At 40.5% G+C, this 20,692-nt stretch overlaps 1 protein-coding gene across 3 annotated transcripts; it reads left to right on the forward strand.

Moving 5' to 3' along the window:
- The first annotated feature begins 8,935 nt into the window (after window positions 1-8,935).
- PAGE4 (PAGE family member 4) lies at window positions 8,936-13,954 on the forward strand. Of its 3 annotated transcripts, none has more exons than XM_054472979.1 (5): window positions 8,936-8,972; window positions 10,080-10,187; window positions 10,680-10,767; window positions 12,215-12,340; window positions 13,536-13,954. In XM_054472979.1, the coding sequence occupies exons 2-5, from the start codon at window positions 10,110-10,112 to the stop codon at window positions 13,550-13,552; spliced, it is 309 nt and encodes a 102-aa protein (XP_054328954.1). In that variant the 5' UTR covers window positions 8,936-8,972; window positions 10,080-10,109; the 3' UTR covers window positions 13,553-13,954. The 3 variants fall into 3 exon arrangements, with proteins under 3 accessions (XP_054328954.1, XP_054328952.1, XP_054328953.1); XM_054472977.1 differs by lacking the exon at window positions 8,936-8,972 and adding an exon at window positions 8,979-9,035; XM_054472978.1 differs by lacking the exon at window positions 8,936-8,972 and adding an exon at window positions 9,460-9,514 and having other exon boundaries at window positions 13,536-13,654.
- The last annotated feature ends 6,738 nt before the right edge of the window (window positions 13,955-20,692 follow it).

The raw sequence follows: 20,692 nt of genomic DNA on the forward strand, positions 1-20,692 counted from the left end.
ATCTTTCACGAAACTGGTCCCTGGTGCCAAAAAGGTTGAGGACTGATGCTGTAGAGGATTCCCACAGGCTGCCTAAGAAATTGGGAGTGCAGGGATAGAGATGATGAACCTCTGACCTCTCCTCTCTGGCTTCAAGTGCAGTAGCTCTAATTGTTTTATTATTAGGTTTGGCTACTTTTTTTGTTTAATACCCATTTTTATTTTGAAATGATTTATAGAACAGTTGTAAAGATAATACAGAAATTTCTCATATACTTTTCACTCAGATTCACCTAATGTTAACATCTAATATAACCACAGTACGTTTGTCAAAACTAAGAGGTTAACATTGGTAATATACTACTAACTAAATGATAAACTTTATTCGGATTTCATTAATTTTTCCACTAATATCCTTTTAATGTTCCAGGATACCACACTGCATTTAGAGAAGCTTTTCTTTTAATTCTATTAACAGTGTTAAGAGCACAATGCAAAAGTATCAAATTTTTATGAAGTCTGATTTATCAATTTTTTTCTTTCATGAATTGTGCTTTTGGTGTCATGTCTAAAAATTCATTGGTAAACTAAAAGTCTCTTTTTATAAAACTTTCTTGAAAACTTTTATAGTTTTACGTTTTACATTTAGATATATGATCCATTTTGTGTTAATTTTTATATATAGTGTGAGGTTTAATAGTGGTTAATTTTTGTTGCATATGACCATCCAATTTTCCTCATACCATTTACTGAAGATACTATCCTTTATCTGTGGAACTGCTTCGGCACCTTTGTCAAAAAACAACTGGCCATACTTGTGTAGGCCAATCTCTGGATCCTATTCTTTTTCATTGATCTATGTGCCTTGATTACTGTCACTTTATAATAATTTTAAAAATCAGATTGTTCGGTGTCCAGATCTTAGTTTCTAAATACCATTTCTTAATACAAGGAAGCCAAAAACCTGGAGAAATGGCTGATTCTAGAGCAGGTGAACTTGTCTTATCATGCAGTGCCAGGAAGTAAACAAAAGCTAAAAAACAAAAACAAAAAAAGATGACTGTGATATCAAAAGTGTGTAGGAACCAGTCTGAAAGAGGTCCCAATGTCTAAGCTAGAAAAATCTGAGTCACAAAACACATGGCAACTGTATTGGAATAGAACTCAAAAAATAAAAAGGAATCCATGAGTCCATACTGATATAAATGAACAATTTAATAAGTAAATAAATGGAGAAGGGACAGATCTTTCTTATGGAATAATTCCAAACAATAAATGTAGAAGGAATGAATGAAATAGAAAATCACTATTAGAACAGCACAGTAATAATTGCTCTAGGTAAGGTCCATGGATTAATACTAAAATTAGACACTTAAACGTTAAGGAGAAAAAGGATATTTGCATTGCCTCAAAGTATTTCCCCTCAAATACGCATTAGTTACTGTAGAGATTTTAACATATATCCACAAATTCTTTTATATTTTTCCTCCCAGGAGGTGGAGCTTAACTCTCTTCCCCTTGGGTGTGAGCTAGACTTAGTGATACACTTCTAATGAATAGAATAAGAAAAGGGGAAAATAGTAATTTTATAGTGGAGAAACTTGACATACATCATCTTAATCAAGTGATGAAGGTTAATGTCATCAGTAAGAATTCATGTTTACATCACATACTCTCTGATATGATGTGATGAGAAGGGTACTTTACCTCAACAGTATTCTTCCCCAAAATCCATTATCCTAGTCCAATCATGAGACTCTATTAAACTCAAATTGAGGGGCAGTCTAAAAATTACCTGCAAGCACTCTTCAAAACCAGTTAATGAGATTCCTCCAACTTTCTTACTTTTCTTCAAAATTGCGTTAGCCATTCTAATTTATTTGCTTTTCCTTATAAATTTTTGAATCAGCCTGTCTTATATGTACAAGAAGTCCTCCTAGGATTTTGATTAGTATTGTGTTAAATCTATATATCAATTTGTCTTTACTATGTTGGGTTTTCAAATCACTAACACAGCATGTATTTCCACTTATTTAGGTCCTCTTTGACTTTTATGATCAGTGTTTTATAGTTTTCAGCACACAGATCCTGTACATATTTTGTGAGATTTATATCTAGGCACATCAATGTTTTGACTGTAAATGTTTTCTTAATTTCAGTTTCAAATTGTATGTTGTTTTTATTTGTTTGCTTTTTTTTATTATACTTTAAGTTTTAGGGTACATGTGCACAATGTGCAAGTTAGTTACATATGTATACATGTGCCATGTTGGTGTGCTGCACCCAGTAACTCGTCATTTAATATTAGGTATATCTCCAAAGGCTATCCCTCCCCCCTCCCCCCACCCCACAACAGGCCCCAATGTGTGATGTTCCCCTTCCTGTGTCCATGTGTTCTCATTGTTCAATTCCCACCTATGAGTGAGAACATGCGGTGTTTGGTTTTTTGTCCTTGTGATAGATAGTTTGCTGAGAATGATGGTTTCCAGCTTCATCCATGTCCCTACAAAGGACATGAACTCATCATTTTTTATGGCTGCATAGTATTCCATGGTGTATATGTGCCACATTTGACAGAGGCTCACTTTGTCGCCCAGGCTGGAGTGCAGTGTGGCACGATCTCAGCTCATTGCAACCTCTGCTTCCTGGGTTCAAGCACTTCTCTTGCCTCAGCCTCCCAAGAAGCTAGAACTACAGGTGCGCACCACCATACCTGGCTAATTTTTGTATTTTTAATGGAGATAGGGGTTTCACCAAGTTGGCCAGGCTGGTCTTGGACTCCTGGCCTCAAGTGATTTGCCCGCCTCAGCCACCTAAAGTGCTGGGATTACAGGCCTGAGCCACCATGCCTGGCCCCAATTGTATGTTGTTAATGTATAGAAATCCAATCGATTTTTGTGTGATGACCTCGTATATTGCTACCTTGCTTAAGTTACTTGTTGGTTCTAAGAAGGTTTTTTTTTGTAGATTTCTTGGGATTTTCTATGTAGACAATTATGTTGTCTGCAAATAGGGTAATTTTACTTCTTCCTTTCCAGTCTGAATGCCTTATATTTCTTTTTTCTTGCTTTATTATGCTGGCTAAGACTCCCAGCATGATGTTGAACAGATGTGGTTAGAATAGAAATCTTTGTCTTGTTTCTGATCTTTGGAGGAAAGCATTCAGTCTTTCACCATCAAATACAATGTTAGCTGTCGGTTTTTTGCAGATCTCTTTACAAATTGAGAAAATTTCCTTCTAGTTCTACTTCACCAAGAGTTTTTATCATGAATGGATGCTGTATTTTGTCAAATGCTTCTTCTGCATCAATTGATATTATCATATAATTTTTCTTCTTTAGACTGTTAATATCAAATATTAAATTGATTGATTATTGAGTATTGAATTCGCATTGCATTCCTGGAATAAACTTCCTGTGGCTGTGCTGTATTATTCTTATTGCTAGATTCAATTTGCTAATATTTTGTTGAGGATTCTTACATTTATGTTAGTGACAATCCTAAGAACCCCAAATATTTATGCATCTAATAACAGTCACAAAATACATGATGAGAAATACACAAATCTACAATTACAGTCTGAGATTACAATATTTCTTTCTCAATAATTGATAGAACATGTTGGCAGAAAATCAGCAAGGATACAATAGACAATAATCTGAAAGACACAAACCACCAAGCCTCACTCAGGAAGAAATAGATAACCTGAATAACTCTTTATCTGAATAACCCTTTAAAGAAATTGAAATTGTAGCTTAAAAATGTGCCCAAGAAGAAAACTCCAAGCCTAGATGGCATCACTGAAGTATTCTACCAAATATTTAAGGAAGAAATAACACCAATTCTATGCAAAATCTTCCAAAATATTGAGGAGGAAAGAATACTTTCCTACTCATTCTATGAGGCCAGAATTTCTTAATTCCAAAATTGGACAAAGTTATTAATAGAAAAGGAAAATATAAATCAACATCCATCATAAATATACATGCAAAAATTCTAAACAATATTTTAACAAATTAAATCCAGCAATACATTAAAAGAATAATACATCATGACTGAATGGAATTTATTTCAGGAATGCAGGCTGGTTTAATGCTTGAAAATGAATCAATAAAATTCACCTTATTAACAGCTAAAAAAGAAAAAAATTATTATTTTAATAGATGCAGAATGTTGAAAACTTTTGCCCTATGATCAGGAATAAGACAGAGATTTCCACTTTCCCCACTTGTATTCAACATTGTAGTGGAGGTTCTAGCTAGTGTAGTCATGGAACGAAAGTAAGTAAAATGCATGCAGATTAGGAATAAAGTAAAATCATCTATTCACAAATAACACAATTGTTTACGTAGAACACATGATAGAATCTAATTAAACCAATGAAAACCTACTAAAACCAACAAGTGAGTTTAGCAAAATTGCAGGATACAAGTTCAATATAAAGAATAAGTTGTATTTCTGTCTACTAGCAACAAACAATAAAATGGAAATAAAAACAATACCATTTACAATATCATAAAACATGAAAAACATAAGGGATAAACCTGACAAAATATATGAAAAATCTATGCATTGAAAACTACAAAATATTTCTGAGAGAAATTAAGACCTGCATAATTGAAAAAAACACAAAAAAAGGAAAAAAAAGACCTACATAAGTGAAGAGATATATCTTGTTCACGGGTCTGAAGACTCAATATTGTTAAGATGTCAATTCTTCCCAAATTGATCTATAAATTTAGCGCATTCTCAATCAAAATTACTGAAGGTTTTTTTGGGGGTTGAAATTGACAAGCTGATTCCATAATTCATATGGAAATGCAAAGGACCAAGATTAGTCAAAGTAGGATTTCAAGAGTTACTACAAAACTATGTCACAGTAGTGTGACATTGGCATAAAGATAAACAAATAGATTAGCACAGCACAGAGAGTCCAAAAATAAACTCACACCTATACAAACAACTGATTTTTGGCAAAGGTATACAGGTAGAGACATAACAACCAGCAAAGGCCAGCATGACCAACGTACCCTCACTAATTACCTGTGAAGGGATACATGCATAAGAGGAGGCTTGCCCAAGAGAAAGAAGTCCAAAGCCAGATGAGCTTTCTAGCACAAGTGAGAGGCCTGCACACCATCAGTGAAGACTGAAGTGAAAAGCACAACTATGAAATGGGGCTCAGTTGGCACAGAAAGGTGAACCTGGTGATTTCTGTATAAGGAGACTGGGAAACAAGGGCTTCTCCTTCTGATGGTGGAGCTGTCAAGGACAGAATCTTCCTTCCTCTCCACTTGCTTCAGGTGAACTACTCGGAAATGCTGATGCTAAGTAATAGCTATCTGAATAGATATGAGCATGTGTGCAGCAACTGAATCGGCATGAGTAGTATTTGAAGGAGTTCACAGGTAGTTGGAGTAACAGTTTAAAATGACATACTTTGTCAATCCATGTCAAGATTTCCAGGAACTCTCCTTTGCAATCACGAAAATTGCCTTTATGTTTACCAGTCAGTGTTTAGAAAAATCGTCTCACAAAATATTTATATTCATAATATTTATATTCGTGCCCTTATTGTGGCATACAGTAGGTCAAAGGGCACCAGAGAAAAGATCCTCCTCTGACCCGCAGCCTCAGTCTCCAGCTCCAGTGGCCTCTGCAGTTTGCAAGCATGCTTCCAAGACTTAGCACATGATGTTTCTTCTGCCAGTCCTGCATTCTGCACATGTGGGCACCTACACCACATCACCTCTCATGGATGGTGCTCATGGGGTTGCTGAACTTCTCCTTGAGCTGAGGGATTCAAAGGAACTACTGGATCCATGGGGTAGCACAAGGTGAAGAAGCATACATGTTTATGTTTATGATTCAGGCTTAAACCAGAATCGGAAAGATACAGATTTAATTCCAGGCATACCTTGCCAGAGGGTGTGACATTAGACAAGTTGTACATACTCTCAAGCCCCTATTTCTTCATGTAGGAATTTTTTTTCATGAAGAAATGTTTAAGGAAGTGGACAGAAAATGATCCATGAGGATGTTTGCTGCAGCATGAATGATCATCTAAAATGATAAATATATGGAAACACATGCACTAAAATGACAAATAGAAGACAGATTTTTAATGAATGCTGGAACTCCAGAGTTGTTTCTTAATTCTCCTCTTTCTGATTTTGTGGATTGTTTATGAGCATGAATTACTTGAATAACAATGTTCAAACATATTATTTATCAAAAGTGCAAATTCAAATAGTAGTATGGTGTTTTCTCCCATCAAATAGCAGAAAACAGTAGAATTAGTCAATTTTTAGTGATTGAATTATTTGTAAGGAGCAGATATCACCTGTGACATAAAATGAATACAATGAAAGTGACATCTATAATCATCAGAATGATACAAACAAGGGCTTGGGATCACCTACATCCTTGATCAGAGTACTTGCTTTGCACTAATGTTGCCTGAGGATGAGGTTCTCTGGGAAGGCTCATGGTGCTGGGCACATCGGGATTTCTTTTTCAGTTCAGATCTAAGCTCTCACACAGAAAGGACCTTACCTGTCCTCTCACTCCTTTACAGCATCCTAGAGAAACTTGATCCTATGCAGAGAACACAGCAGCTGCCAACCGACAGGCACCAAGGTCAGGGAGGCAGCAGGCTGCAGATAGCCTTTCCAAGTGATAATAGGAAACACCTGAGAGCTAATGAAAGCACTTTACCTGAGGAGAAACAGGAGGCTGAGACTAGAGCCCACAGTTTATGCTGATTGCAGAGTGTGAGATCTCAGTCTTTCAATAAATCTTTATTTAATCTACATAAAGATCTGAGTAGTAGGAGCAGCTCCTGCTTAGATATAAAAAGTGGTTATCCTTGATTGGTGATATCAAGGAAGAATTATATATTCTTCACACTTGGCTCTGTATTGACTCTACATCTTATCTGTAGGGAGAGAGGGAGAGAAGGAGAGGGAGATCTGGCAATTCTACTTCTGCCATAGGGGATCTTTCTAACTCTCAAAGAATGTGCGCTTCTTTAAGGGTAACCTGCAGAGTCTGAGAACGGTCCAGGTCCAGGCATGCAAGGACAGAAAGGATATTTTCCCCCCGGGGGTTTAGCGGGGGCGGGAGGGGGTGGACAGGGATGTGCAGGGCAAGCTCCTTTCTGTCCTGCAGGCACCCATCTAACTTTTACCCAAAGCAGTAACAGTGGGCTTCTGTCCCCCTACCCTCAACCCCCCACACCTTCTCTGACAGCAGAGGATCAGACCACGTAGGTGATGGTGAAGCTCTCTGACGTGCACCAGGTGCAGGAGACCTATGACCCCTAGCACTGCCTTTTATCTGCTGGGTTCCCCTTGGAGAACCATATATCTTTGGAGCCCCAGAACATGCTGGTTGCACAAGAACAAAGCACACTTACTGTCTGAGAGGAAGGCTGGTTGTATGGTAGCACTGTTGAACCTGTCTTTTCTTTTGAGATCATATTGTACATACACAGTGCTACATAACTGGATGTTTCAAGTTAATAACTTAAAATGAACAGCACCACTATTACAGGAAATATTATTCAGCACTGGTTTTGGTAGTCACCCATATTTCATTTTCAAGTGTGCCATAATTTACTTATATAGCAAGTCCATGACCATGCTATTATAAATTAAGCTGTTTTGGAAGTCCCGTGTATCCAAATTTTTGTTCACATGGTTAAAGAAAAAAAAACATTCAGTGGTAGTTGTTAAAGCACAGTAAGGAAAACCTTATTTAGGACCACGGTGATGGGTATCGGGACCATTGCAATGGGATCTTGCAGTGGGGGAGAGAGATTGGGCTCAATACTGAATACAGCGCAGGCCAGTGGGAATGTATAGCGAAGGAGCAGTATGGCAGTCCATGGGTGGAAAATTACTAAGAGGAAACATCAGGGGTAAGGGGGATTCTGGCTAAACCCACCTAGCAGGATTCTTGCTGAAGACAGGCCAAGGGGAATCGGACATCACCTGGGGGATGGTGGAAGATGAAGAACCCCATGCGATAGCAAGTATGATCAGATACTGAGGATGGAGGGTTCATGCCACGTTGACTTAGCAGGGCTCTTTGCTAAAACTGGGTTTTACAAGGAAATGCACAGATGGGCCTAGGAGGAGAAGTTTCAGAAGCCTGACTTAAAAGTTTGGCCAAGCAAGGAATATTTGTCAACATTCAAGACAGTTTCCTTAACATTAAAGTCCTAGAAGTAGAAATGCTGGGTCACAGGATTTTTTATTTTTTTGAGACAGGGTCTTGCTCTGTTGCCCAAGCTGGAGTGCAGTGGTGTGATCTTGGCTCACTGCAACCTCAACCTCCTGGGCTCAAGCTATCCTCCCACCTCAGCTTCTCAAGTAGCTGGGACTACAGGTGTGCACCACCATGCCCAGCTAATTTTTGTATTTTTTGTAAAGACAGGGTCTTGCCATGTTGCCCAGGATGGTCTTGAACTCCTGGGCTCAAGAAATCCACCCGCCTCAGCATCCCAAAGTGCTAGGATTACAGGCATGAGCTGCCGCACCTGGCCTGGATTTTTGTGCAAATGTTTAGGCTTATTTATGTATGTGGGTTTATCATCCTTCTTCTTTACATTTTTTTCTGGATTCCTATCATGCTTAAAATGGCTTTGCACTCTCTGAGAACCTAAGCTTTCACACATCTCTGAGAAGACTGAATACCCTCTTGAGGGCCACTGAGGTAGCAGCACTGAGAAAAAATTAAAGGGTAAATTTGCAGGTGAAATGCAGAGCTGGGAACATTCCTAGATCCAGAAGGACAGAACATTTTGCAGGAGGGGCCAGAAGCCAGAAACAAGCCCTTCCCAGCACCGAGCAGGCCCTTCCTCCAGGTGGCACAGAGCCTCTAGGAGGCGGGAGAGGGCTGGAAAGACAACCCACGTGACACACCCCTGAGGTTTGGGATTGGCTGGTGGGGTTGACACTGCTGAGGTCTAAACAAGGAGGCAGAAGTAGGTAGGTGCCACTTCTCTCCCCTTCTTCATTCTTCGCCAGGCTCTCTGCTGACTCGAGTCAAGTGTAAGTGGGAACAGGTGTGAGTGAGTGGGCCAGCGGGCTTCTGGTGGGTCGGGCACTGTGGTCCCTGGCCTCAGAGAAGGAAGAGCCTCGAGGTCATCATCCTTCTCCTAGCAGGCAGCTATGCAGCGGGGCAAGGACAGGAGAGGAAGGAGGGCCATGAAGGGTAGGAGGGTCAGCCAAGATGGTGTGAGTTTTGGAGCAGAACACTATCTGAGTCCTGGAGGCATATGAAACTGCCCATAAAGGACGGATGCCGGGGTCCTCAGTGAGGGCCAGGGAAAGGGTGGGATGGCCCGCACTTGACAGCGCCTGTCTCAGTGCTCATGTTCACTGGGGGTCTTCCCATCAGCCCCTTCACCCACGAGGTGAACTGCCGCGGAGCTGTGAGGGTGCTGTTTGCATTCCAGTTGCCGGGACTCTCACCTGAGACTGAGACTCAGTGGGTGGGTCCACCGATCGTTCCTCCTGGGAGTTTAAGTGTAAGGAGGAGCTGGTGGGCTTCAGGCGGGTCGGGCAGCACAGTCCGTGGCCTCAGAGGAGGAAGGGCCTCACAGGCGGTGGCGCCGCCATGACCTTGTGATTGTGGCAGGGCTAGGGCGAGGGAGGAAGTTGGGCCACAGAGGGGAGAGGGATCAGGTGGAGCAAAACTTGGGGGTACTTTTTGAGGTATCTTTGAGTCCCAGAGGCGCCTGAAACTGCCGACAGAGGATAGGTTTCGGAGTTCTCAGTGGGGACCTGGGGAGGAGGGGACCTGGGGTGGCTGTATATTTAAAAAATCTCTTCATAATGGAGTTCAGTTATGAAATTAAGTCTCTTTAGGAAAGACCCCATGTTTTGATCTAGGACTTGAAGATCACTTCTCTGCCAAGTTGGCTGTGGAAGAAACAAAGCAGTTTGCAGATAGATTTATTTGATGTGATTGGAAACCAGGCGTAGTTATTATTAACTCAGGACCTATTATGGAAATCTCACAAAATTAAAAAAAATTACAATCAGCAGATGACCATAGAAAGAGTCGAGTATAATTACTTCTTTTTATTGCAGTCTTCAGTTCACGATCTTCTAGTTGCAGCGATGAGTGCACGAGTGAGATCAAGATCCAGAGGAAGAGGAGATGGTCAGGAGGCTCCGGATGTGGTTGCATTCGTGGCTGTGAGTACATTTCAGTATCTTATTTCCATTGGCAGAAATGTATTTTTCTGAAAGAAAATCGAAAACATTGTTGAACCAATATAGATCTGTTATATAAAGGACTTCCCTGCTGAAAATAGTTGCAAACTAAATCACATTAATGAGACATTGAGCAAGGAGACTTATTTTCTGATATTGTCTGCATATGTATGTTGTTAAGAGTCTGGAAATAGCCCTTATGACTTTCCTATCATGCTTATTAATAAATAATACAGCCCAGAGAAGATGAAAATGGGTTCCAGAATTATCGGTCCTTGCAGGTAACTCCTTAAAGTATTTTCTATATAGGAAGAATAACTTTTCTTAAGAGTACTTACAGAGAAGATAGGAAAAACCTCTTCAGATTTATTTGTGACTAGCTACCTTCACATAGTATGTATATTTGTGACTTCTATTGCCATGGTATAAATAACAATATTCCATTTGCATCCACTCTCCCCCACATCTCAAAAGCCTGGTGAATCTCAGCAAGAGGAACCACCAACTGACAATCAGGATATCGAACCTGGACAAGAGAGAGAAGGAACACCTCCGATTGAAGGTGAGAAGGGCATGGAGGAGCATTTTGTGTTTCATGTATGATTTTATACTGGTAACAGGAGTAAATAAACCATCCCCTAAAAATTGGCTGGAAACCTGTAAGGTAATCCTTGGTAAGGGAATAGTGTAGGTTTCAGCTGCCGTAGTCCTTGCGATAAATTTTCTCTTCGGCATTTTACTTATCTTATATCTTAAGAGTTCTTTGGCATACTTGGAAAATACGATCCTTGCCAAGACTCTATATTAGCAAACAAAAGGAAACTACATTAAATTTAGACAAAATTGTAAACTGTTTCATGAGTTAAACTTGGTTTTATTGGGATATTATTTTTCTGGGCATAAGTCATTGCATTGAAAGTTTGAGCAAACCTAGATATATTATGGTTAGATCTTACATCGCAATTTTTAGAAAATGTCATAATTCAGAGAAATAAAAATGTGAAATCCTTTTAGTTGCCGTTAAAAGTCTTCAATACTTTTGTCTTTCTGAACCATAATCTATTTGTCATATATTTATTTTTTAACTTTTTACTTAGAAAGGATTTAAAATGTAAGGAAAAGTTATCTAAGTACAGTGAACTCCTGTGTATTCTTCACCTTGATTCACCGATTGCTATAACATTTTGCCACTTATCTCCCTGTTTTTACCATATTAATATATTATTGCTGAACTACTTGAGAGTAAGTTTCAAATATCACAACTATTTACTCTGTAAGTAATTCAGTATGTATCTGCTAAAAATATGGATAATCTCTTAAATAACCTCAGAACAATTATCAAATTCAGGAAAATTAGCATTGAGAAAACATCTAATATATAGTCCATTGCAGTTTTGTCAATTGGCCTAGGAATGTCTTTTATAGGATTTTTTTCCTGATCCAGGATCTAATCCAAGACTACTCATTGCATTTAGTTGTCACATCTCTCTGGTCTTCTTTAATCTGGAAGTGTTCCTCAGTCTTTGTTTGCCTATCATGACATTGACAACTATAATCCAAACCAGTTGTTTTGTAAAATGTCCTTTAATTTGCGTTTGTCTTATGTTAATATTTTTACAGACATTTTTTTCATTCATTTACTGGGGCTTGCTAGGTGCCGGGTAATGTACTAAGTGCTGAGGATATAAATGAGATAATGATTTCTGCCTTGAGCTCACAATCTAATCACGGAAATTCATGTAAACAAATAACTGCTCTAATGAGTGATTTACAGTAACAGAAGTATATGTAGATCGTGAAAGCGACAACTAAGTTGTCTTAAACAGTCGTAGGAAAAGAAAACTTCATAGTAGAGATAATATTCTTCCCCATTTTCTAGCAGAAAATTCCAATGCCCATTGCACTCATGCATCACATTTGTTAGAATACAAGCCTACAGAGCTTTATTTAATAACACTAATTTATAGTTTACTGCTTAGTTATATCAATAACTTTTTTATTTATATAAGAACGTAAAGTAGAAGGTGATTGCCAGGAAATGGATCTGGAAAAGACTGAGAGTGAGCGTGGAGATGGCTCTGATGTAAAAGAGAAGACTCCACCTAATCCGAAGCATGCTAAGACTAAAGAAGCAGGTACATTATTCATTCGGAATGGAAGTCATGGGGTTACTCTTTTTCTATAATATACTTTAATAACAAGTCTCGCATACAAATATTATTTGAAAGGTAGTTCAGACACCAAATACTTGATTCAAAGACAGTATCAGGGGAAAAATAAATTAGGTCAAAGCCATGTTGTTGAATTATAAAATATGAAAGTATTATTATTTTGGAGTAGAAATCTTCCAAAACTCAAGGCAAGTGATCAAATACTTTTAAAAGTATATACATTACTTAACATACCCCAGGGGCAAATGGGTATCTAAATAACACATAGTGTTGCTTTAAGAAAAAAATTTGCTAGAATTGTTTATCACAAATCGCTTTTAGGCACTAACAAGTAAGATAGATCTGTATGTTTTGAATTTTCCAAGTTGGTTTGTTGTTTCTTTAAAAAATTGTGAGCTAGACTGAGAAACAGTAGCAGTTTCCCTCACGTTTTAATGTCATCTATATGGTAGTGGCTTAAATAAACCAATAAGACCATGTATATATTTTTTAACGGGCATATCTGGCCTCCAACCATGTAATTTTTATCATCTAAATCAGGACACTTTTGAGAGGGAAAGGGAATGCTATGAATACAACATCAGGTTAACAGGTGCCAATGAGACAAATGGGCACCCTGGTATAAAGAATCCACATAAAGAGTTAACTAGATCAATGAATTATTTTTGCACTTTTGCGCAAAGAGACAAACCAAATGGAATGGCATTCTTTGACCTCTCTTTAGTCAGCTAAACAATTCCTTAGCTAATATATAATTAGCAGAATGTTTTTAGTCAATACATTTGAGTGCCACTGTGTTTGCTTGCCTGTTTTTTGCTTCTTGGAGTTTTTGTTTGATTAAAAAATCAAAACAAAACAAAACTGAAATCAGTGGCTGGTTTTGCCCTCTACTTAAAATGATCTTTAAATGGGCTCATAGCATTTAATCTGTTCTGGCTTGAGAAGTCTTTGTTTCCTTGTACCACTAGAGTGAGGCATTTTAAAAATTAGTACACATATGCCTGAAAATGTACGTTAGCATAGAAGTCTATGCAGTGGTTAGGGTTCTGGTTTTAATTTCATCTTAAAAAACCAAAACTAGTGTTCTCTGTGTGCTTTTAGTGTCATCTCAGTAAAGTTCTGCTAAGTAATGAACTCAACTGTTATGTTTATATTTTAGGAGATGGGCAGCCATAAGTTAAAAAGAAGACAAGCTGAAGCTACACACATGGCTGATGTCACATTGAAAATGTGACTGAAAATTTGAAAATTCTCTCAATAAAGTTTGAGTTTTCTCTGAAGAAGTCATGCGTGTCTTTTGTAAAATTTATTCCTAGGAAATTGACATTATTGTAAATGGTATCTTTAAAAAATCCTTGTGTTCTGTTTAGAGCTGGTATATATTTTTGTATACTGATTTTGTGTTGGGCAACATTGCTAAACTTGCTTATTCTGTTGGTTTATCCCTACATCCTTTTGGATTTTCTCCACGCACAATCATACCACATGTAAATAATGATAATTCTGTTTTTTCCTTTTGAGGCTTTGTACTTTCATTTCTTGTCCTTATGACACTGGCCAGACCCCTCCAGTACAATGTTGATTAGAAGTGATGATGATGTGAATTCTTGTCATATTCCTGATGTCAAGAGGGAAACTTTCAACATTTCACTATGATAGGTTTTAAAAATATATGTAGATTCCTTCTACAGGTTGAGTATACCTAATACGAAGTCTTCCAAAATCTGAAACTGTTTGAGTGCCTCCGTGATGCTCAAAGGAAGTGCTCATTTCAGATTTCAGATTTTCAGATTATGGATGTTTAACCAGTAAGTATGATGCAAGTATTCCAAAATCTGAGACAGCATTTCAGGGATGGTATACTCAACCTGTATTAGATTAAGGACTTTTCAAAAAATTCTTAGTTTTCTAAGAGTACTTACCATGCTCACCATGAATATTGTTGAATTTTATCAAACACTTGGTCTGCATCTATTGAGGTGTATGATATTTCTCCATTAAGCTGTTAATATAGCATTCCTAGAATAAGCCCAATTTAATTTGTGATATATTGTCCTTTTATGTATTACTGGTTCCTTTTCCTAATGTTTTGTTTAGGATTTTTGCACTTTTGTTCATGAGCTTGGCCTATAAATTTTTAATACTCACTCCATTCAGGCCTTGGTATCAAGGGTATTCTGGCTTCATAATATGAGTTAGAATGTATATTCTTCTTTTATTTTTCCATATAGTTCAGCTAACATTGGAATTCTTTCTTAAATGTTTGATAGAATTTGCCAGTGAAGATATCTGGACCTGGAGTTCTTTCTGTAGGGAAGTTTAAAATTGAATCAATATCTTTAGTCACATTAGGACTATTTCAATTTTCTATTTCTTCACTTTGGGTTTTATTTTTCTAGGATTTTGTCCATATTATCTAAATTTTTGTTATAAAAATAGTCCATAATATCCTCTCCTTATCCTCTTAATGCCTGTTTTCATTCATAGAACTGATCATTTGTGTCTTCTCTCTTGTATTCTTGATCAATGTCAGGGTCTTTTCAAAATAAACTAACTTTTGGCTATCCTATTTTTGTTTTATATTTTGCTAATTTTGGCTCCCACGTTTATTCTTTTACTTTGTGTTTAATTTGCTGTTTTTAACTCCTTGAGATAGATGTTTAGTTCATTAGTTTTCAGTCTTCTTTTTAATGTATACTTCATAACTTTCTAATGAGGGCTTTAGCTGCAGTCCACAAATTATGATATTTAGTATTTTTGTTATTCAACTCAATATTTTCTAATTCACATTATTTCTTTGAACGATAGATTACTTAGAAGTGTATTTCTTCCAAACATTTGAACACTTTCTAGCTGTTGTTGTGTTACACAGTATAGATAACTGACAATATCTGTTTACAAAACATACATCCAAAACATAAAAATTTACAGAAGTTGAAAGTAAAAGGATGGAAAAAGATATTCTGCACAAAATAATTAAAACAGGTTTTAAGGCAAATGAGCATTACTAGGAATAAAAAGGGGTATTTCACAGAGAAAAGGTTCAATTTACTAGGAAGATTTGATTTTAAATGTGAGCCTAATGTGGCTTCAAAATATGATGGGAAAATTGGCAGAATATGAAAAGAAGTTGGTAACTGAGAGAATAAGCAGACAAAAAGCAATAAGGAGGTGGGGCTCTTCCTTACTGGCAAACTAAGCACTTGGCTTTATCTGCCTTTAAGGTAGCCTAACACTGATTCTTACCCTGAGGAGGGGATGTGGAGCAGACCTGCTGGAGAGCTCCTGGTCCTTCCTTCAGGTTGTACTCCTCCCAGTCAATCACCAGGTATTGGAACTGCTGTGGGTATGCAAGGAAATCTAATACAACCTGGACATCATTTTTACTTTCTACATGTGTCACCTGGGGGCAAGAGAGAGGTGGCAGATGGAAGGGAAGGGCCTCATAAACTAGGTGCGTCATCACAGCAAGGAACTAGTTTTAGAGATTCATTGCAAACTGCAAAGGGCAGACATTCATTGGAAGGATGCTGGAATGCTTCAAGCTGATTCAGGAAGGGTGGGGCCCAGGGCGACCCTCAGTTGTATGGGAACCAGGCATCCTCCTTTCAAGGGCTCCTGATTCCTGAGGACCAACTCCTGCTACTAACCCTAGGAGGCCTCCCCATCCCCTCCCTGGAGGAAGGGGCCAGGTGGAGAGCTGATGTCCCGTGCTGAGCAAGGAGAATGTTGCTGGGGTATGTATAGTCAGGCAGCACAGCCGCACAAGCCAGACAGCGTGCGCTAGGTTACAGCCAGCCACCACCAGGACTCAGAAACTGGACTCTTCCTAGAACACTCTTTCTCCTCCGACCCATGTCCTGATGCCTGCCCTGGGCTGCACTCTCTGGGACCAGCAGCTACAGCCTGACACCCTCGAGCCATGCCCCAGGTCTGAGCCACTTTCTCTGGGCACACTCCTCATGGGCTTTGGGGTGCTGCTGCCCAGTGCCAGCAGCCCCTTGGCACAGGGGTTCCCAGAGGCCCCTCAGCCCCATGTCCGACCTCCTCTCCCCGCTGGCAGCTAGCTCCAAAGGCTTTTTTCCACTTCCACCTGCTGCCCACCCCGGGATGCTGCCAGGGCTTAAGGGTCTTGGGACTGTGTCCTGTAGTTTAGGCCCCCTCTCAGCTGTAGGGGAAGTGCCAGCTATAGGGACGGCCTTGTCATGCCTCATCCCTCCAGCTGGCCTTGGAGAGAAGAGCTGGATTGTGCCCCCGGGCTGCTCAGCCTCTGCTGGGCCAGAAGGCTGGCTGCCAAGCCATCAACCCACCTATGGCCTTAGGAGCCCAGAAGGAGACAAGGAGCAGGCCCCGACCCTGCAGAGCGCTGATAAGATGGGCCAGGGACGCGCCTCTCCAGGCCCAGCAGCCTTGGGAGCCACAGCCGCTCCGGAGCTGGGGTCCAGGCCTCCCCAGAACTGCAGCTGGAGCTTCATCCTTTTCTGGGAAGGGCAGGACCTGGGGTGAGAGGGGAGACTGGGAACGGGACTGGAGGCCGGCTCGGCTGCAGAAAAGATGGCCTGTCACAGCTTCTGCCTGCACTCCTCAGGCAGGCTCCTTGGGGAGGACATTTCACAGCCTCAGAAACATTTCTGGGATTGGCACCCACTCAGCCCCCAGCTCTGTAGTGGCTGGGGGAAGCCTGCATGGAAGAGGGTAAGAATAAGGGAGGAAGATCAGAGCTGTAAAAGGGGATACAAAGCCTGTACTCTACGACTATTGTGTCAGGCACAAGGTACTATCCCAGAAGCCTTTGCTGAAGTGCAGTGGACAGTACCCTGGATTGGGGATCAAAAGAAGTGAGTTGGCTTTTGGTTCTACTTCTGAAAAGCTTTGTATAATAACATGTAGATGATCCTCTTTGAGTCTTAGCTTTATTGCTTGTAAAATGCAGATAATTCCTCCCTCCCAAGGATTCTATATAGATTGAGATAAAAAAAAAAAAGTACGAATGTGCAAAGTAAACAGCTAGGCCTGTCCTAAAGGCACTGTGAACGTTGGTTGCATCCAAATATGAATTTTGTCTGGGACTAGGGTCAGGGACCAGGGTCAGGGACCAGAATACACCAGAGGTGAGGGCCAGCCCTACCTGAGAACCATCAACAAACTTACCCCACATCCCATTATACCTCCTAACTCCCTGCAGCCTGTCAGCTTCCCCAATCTCCCACACTTACTGTCACCTGGGGCTCTGGTGCACCAGATGACACTACTTGCTCCCTGGTACACAGGTGAGTGCAGCCAGTGTCATACCCACAATGAGGTCCACAGGCAAGAGCCATCCCAGCCCACATCTGATATCCAAGATGCAATGCTAAGTGGAAAAAGCACTGTAGAACACTGTGTGGAATATGGTCTTGTTTATCTGTGTGTGTAAGATATAGGTATAAAATATGCTTGCATATTCATAGAAAATTTATGGAAGAATACACAAAAATTGTTAACAACGGTTATTACTAGCTCTACAGGGATGATAAACAGGGAGGGGTGAGGACTGTATTTTTACTAATTATTATCATTTGAATATTTTTGCCATGAACATGTGTTACTTTTATAATGTAAAAGCATTTAAAATCAAAAGATGTAGATAGTAAATTAATATGTAGATATAGATAGATGATAGATGGACAATAGCGGTAGATAAATGATATGAAAATAGCTAAAAGCTAAACCAGACAGATATCTCTGTGCATTGGTTTCCTCACGTGAAATGGTACCTATTGCATAGGATTATTGTGAGGATTAAATGACTTCATACGTTCGAGTCCTTGTAACAGTGCCTGGCACACAGTAAGTGCTCAATAAATGTTTTCTTTCGGATAATACTGGTGTGGAGATGGTGGAGGAAGACAGGCTGGCTCGATGTGATAATCTCTTTCGCCATCTTGTGGTCAGTGGAGCACAGGCCACATAGCAACATTAATGCCAATTAGCAGCGTGGGTTCACTTTGTATGTTTTCAATCCCCTTCATAGGTAAGTGTAGGAGTTCAGGTCTTAGGGATGGAGGACCTAGGACTTTTAAAATCGAAAAAGAGCTTAAAGAAATAAACAAATAACTTTACAAATGGGTAGCCAGAATAGGACTTAGAGACCCCTACTCTAGTCATCTTTGATACCAGATGCTCCTGATCCCTAGTCCTGTCAGTGTCAAAAAGAAAGCAAATTGGCGGGCCCTTGTTTTTTGTTTTGTTTTGTTTTGTTTTGTTTCAGGTTCCTCTTTTCCTGTCAGGCTTCTTAGTTGCATCAACAGAACCAATTTTAGCTTACCCAGAAAAGGGATTTTTGAACACCTATTAAGTAGCTCAGGGAAACCTCAAACAGGCCAGAGAATCTGGTTTGGGAGCTAGGTGGCCACGAGTTGCAATCCCACCCCCTCTGCAGACAGGAGCTACTGAGGCTGAGTCCAGCGCCACTAGGATATCTCTTACAGTTGTTTGTGAAAAGTCAGTACAGCTGCTTGTGAAAACTCAGTGTCTCTCTGACACTGTCACCAGGCATAGCTTCTTCTGTTCTTCTGATTTCCGCTGGTCTCTTCACGTGTTTCTCCTGATTCAAAATCTGAATGGGGAACATCTAATTGGTGGAGCCTAGGGCTCACACCTCTCCTCTAGGCTGAGTTCTGGTTTCCACCTTAGGGAGGAAGGACTCTTTTTTTTTTTTTTTTTTTTTTTTTTTTTGAGACAGATTCTTGCTCTGTCACCCAGGCTGGAGTGCTGGAGTGCAGTGGTGCAATCTCAGCTCACTGCAACCTCCTGGGAGGAAGGACTCAATGCAGGGCTACTCCAAAATTTAGAAGGGCTATTCAGAAGAGCCTGGGTAGGGCAGGGGATGATGATGCTCTGACTTTGGGAAAACAGCATTGAGCATGTGTGCTTCAGAGTCCCACGTCCCTTCTCCAGGTCCTGTCTATCTAGCTGTAGGTTCTACATATGACCCAGGCAGTACTGGGAATCTAGGTCTGTTTGACTCAGTGGTCAGGCCGGGTATGGCTGCACATGCCTGTAATCCCAGCTACTCGGGAGACTGAGGTGGGAGGATGGCTTGAGTCTAGTAATTCAAAGCAGCAGTGAACTATAATCATGCAACTGCACTCCGGCCTGAGTGACAAAGCAAGACCCTGCCTCTTAAAAACAAAAAATTGGTGGTCAGACTCCATATTGATTATTAGGGGACAGGTCATGGTGATACCAGATGGAAGGGTTTTTTTGGACAGGGAAGTCCATGGGGGCGGTGGGGCACAGGTTCCATGGCCGACTGGTTTACCACTGTATTCAACAGCAGCTAGCTTGGTGCCTCAACACATGACTGAAAGAATGGTGGAATAAAAGAACAAACTAAGCTGGCCACCTTCCTTCTGTAGTTGTAAAATTTCACTGACACTTAGGGCCCCTAATTTCGGAAGAAACCTAAGAGATGTGTTTTGGAGGTGTCTTGTTAGATAAGGGAGATCAAGAAAGGTAACTCCACTCATACCAAGCTACACCTTCACGTAGGGTTTCTGACTCCCATCCAGGAGGTGACTCCTCTCCACATTTAGTGTCTCCACTCAGAGGGAAAGAACAATCAAGTGTGTGCTACAAGATTCTACTGTCTATCCACACATTTTCTTTCTTTCTTTCTTTTTTGCAACAGAGTCTCACTCTGTCACCCAGGCTGGAGGGCAGTGGCAGGAGGCTCATTGCAACCTCCGCCTCCCAGGTTCAAGCGATTCTCCTGCCTTACTCTCCCAAGTAGCTGGGATTACAGGCATGCAGCATCACACCCGGCTAATTTTTGTCTTTTTGGTAGAAACGGGGTTTCACCATCTTAGCCAGGCTGGTCTTTAACTCCTGACCTCAGGTAATCCACCGACATTGGCCTTCCAAACCGCTGAGATTACAGGCATGAGCCACTGCGCCCGGCCCATCCAGATATTTTCTTAAAACAATTCTGCACTTAGGACATATTTCCAGGAGAAACTGATGAAACATTCCCATAGTGGAATTGCTCGAGATTGGTGGGCCTCAAGGCCTATTGGAATCGGACTTCAACATCCAGCAGGTGGGTCAGCCTGCGGCCTCCATATTTGCTTCTATGAATCAATGATGGCAAGTGCCCATCTCTGGCCACGCCAGCTGAAAGGCACAGACCACCAGAGGGAGCAGGTGTGCCTCTTCCATGGTGGAACATGGCACTTCCTGTTTGCCGCCCCCCCCCAACCTGCCCTGCTCTGGAAAACACCACTGTTGCTTAGCAACAGGGAAGGCAGTCATCCAGGGCCCCATGTTTCTATCAGT

Source organism: Pongo pygmaeus, chromosome X (genome assembly GCF_028885625.2).
Source record: "Pongo pygmaeus isolate AG05252 chromosome X, NHGRI_mPonPyg2-v2.0_pri, whole genome shotgun sequence".
In the NCBI taxonomy this organism is placed as follows: Eukaryota; Metazoa; Chordata; class Mammalia; order Primates; family Hominidae; genus Pongo; species Pongo pygmaeus.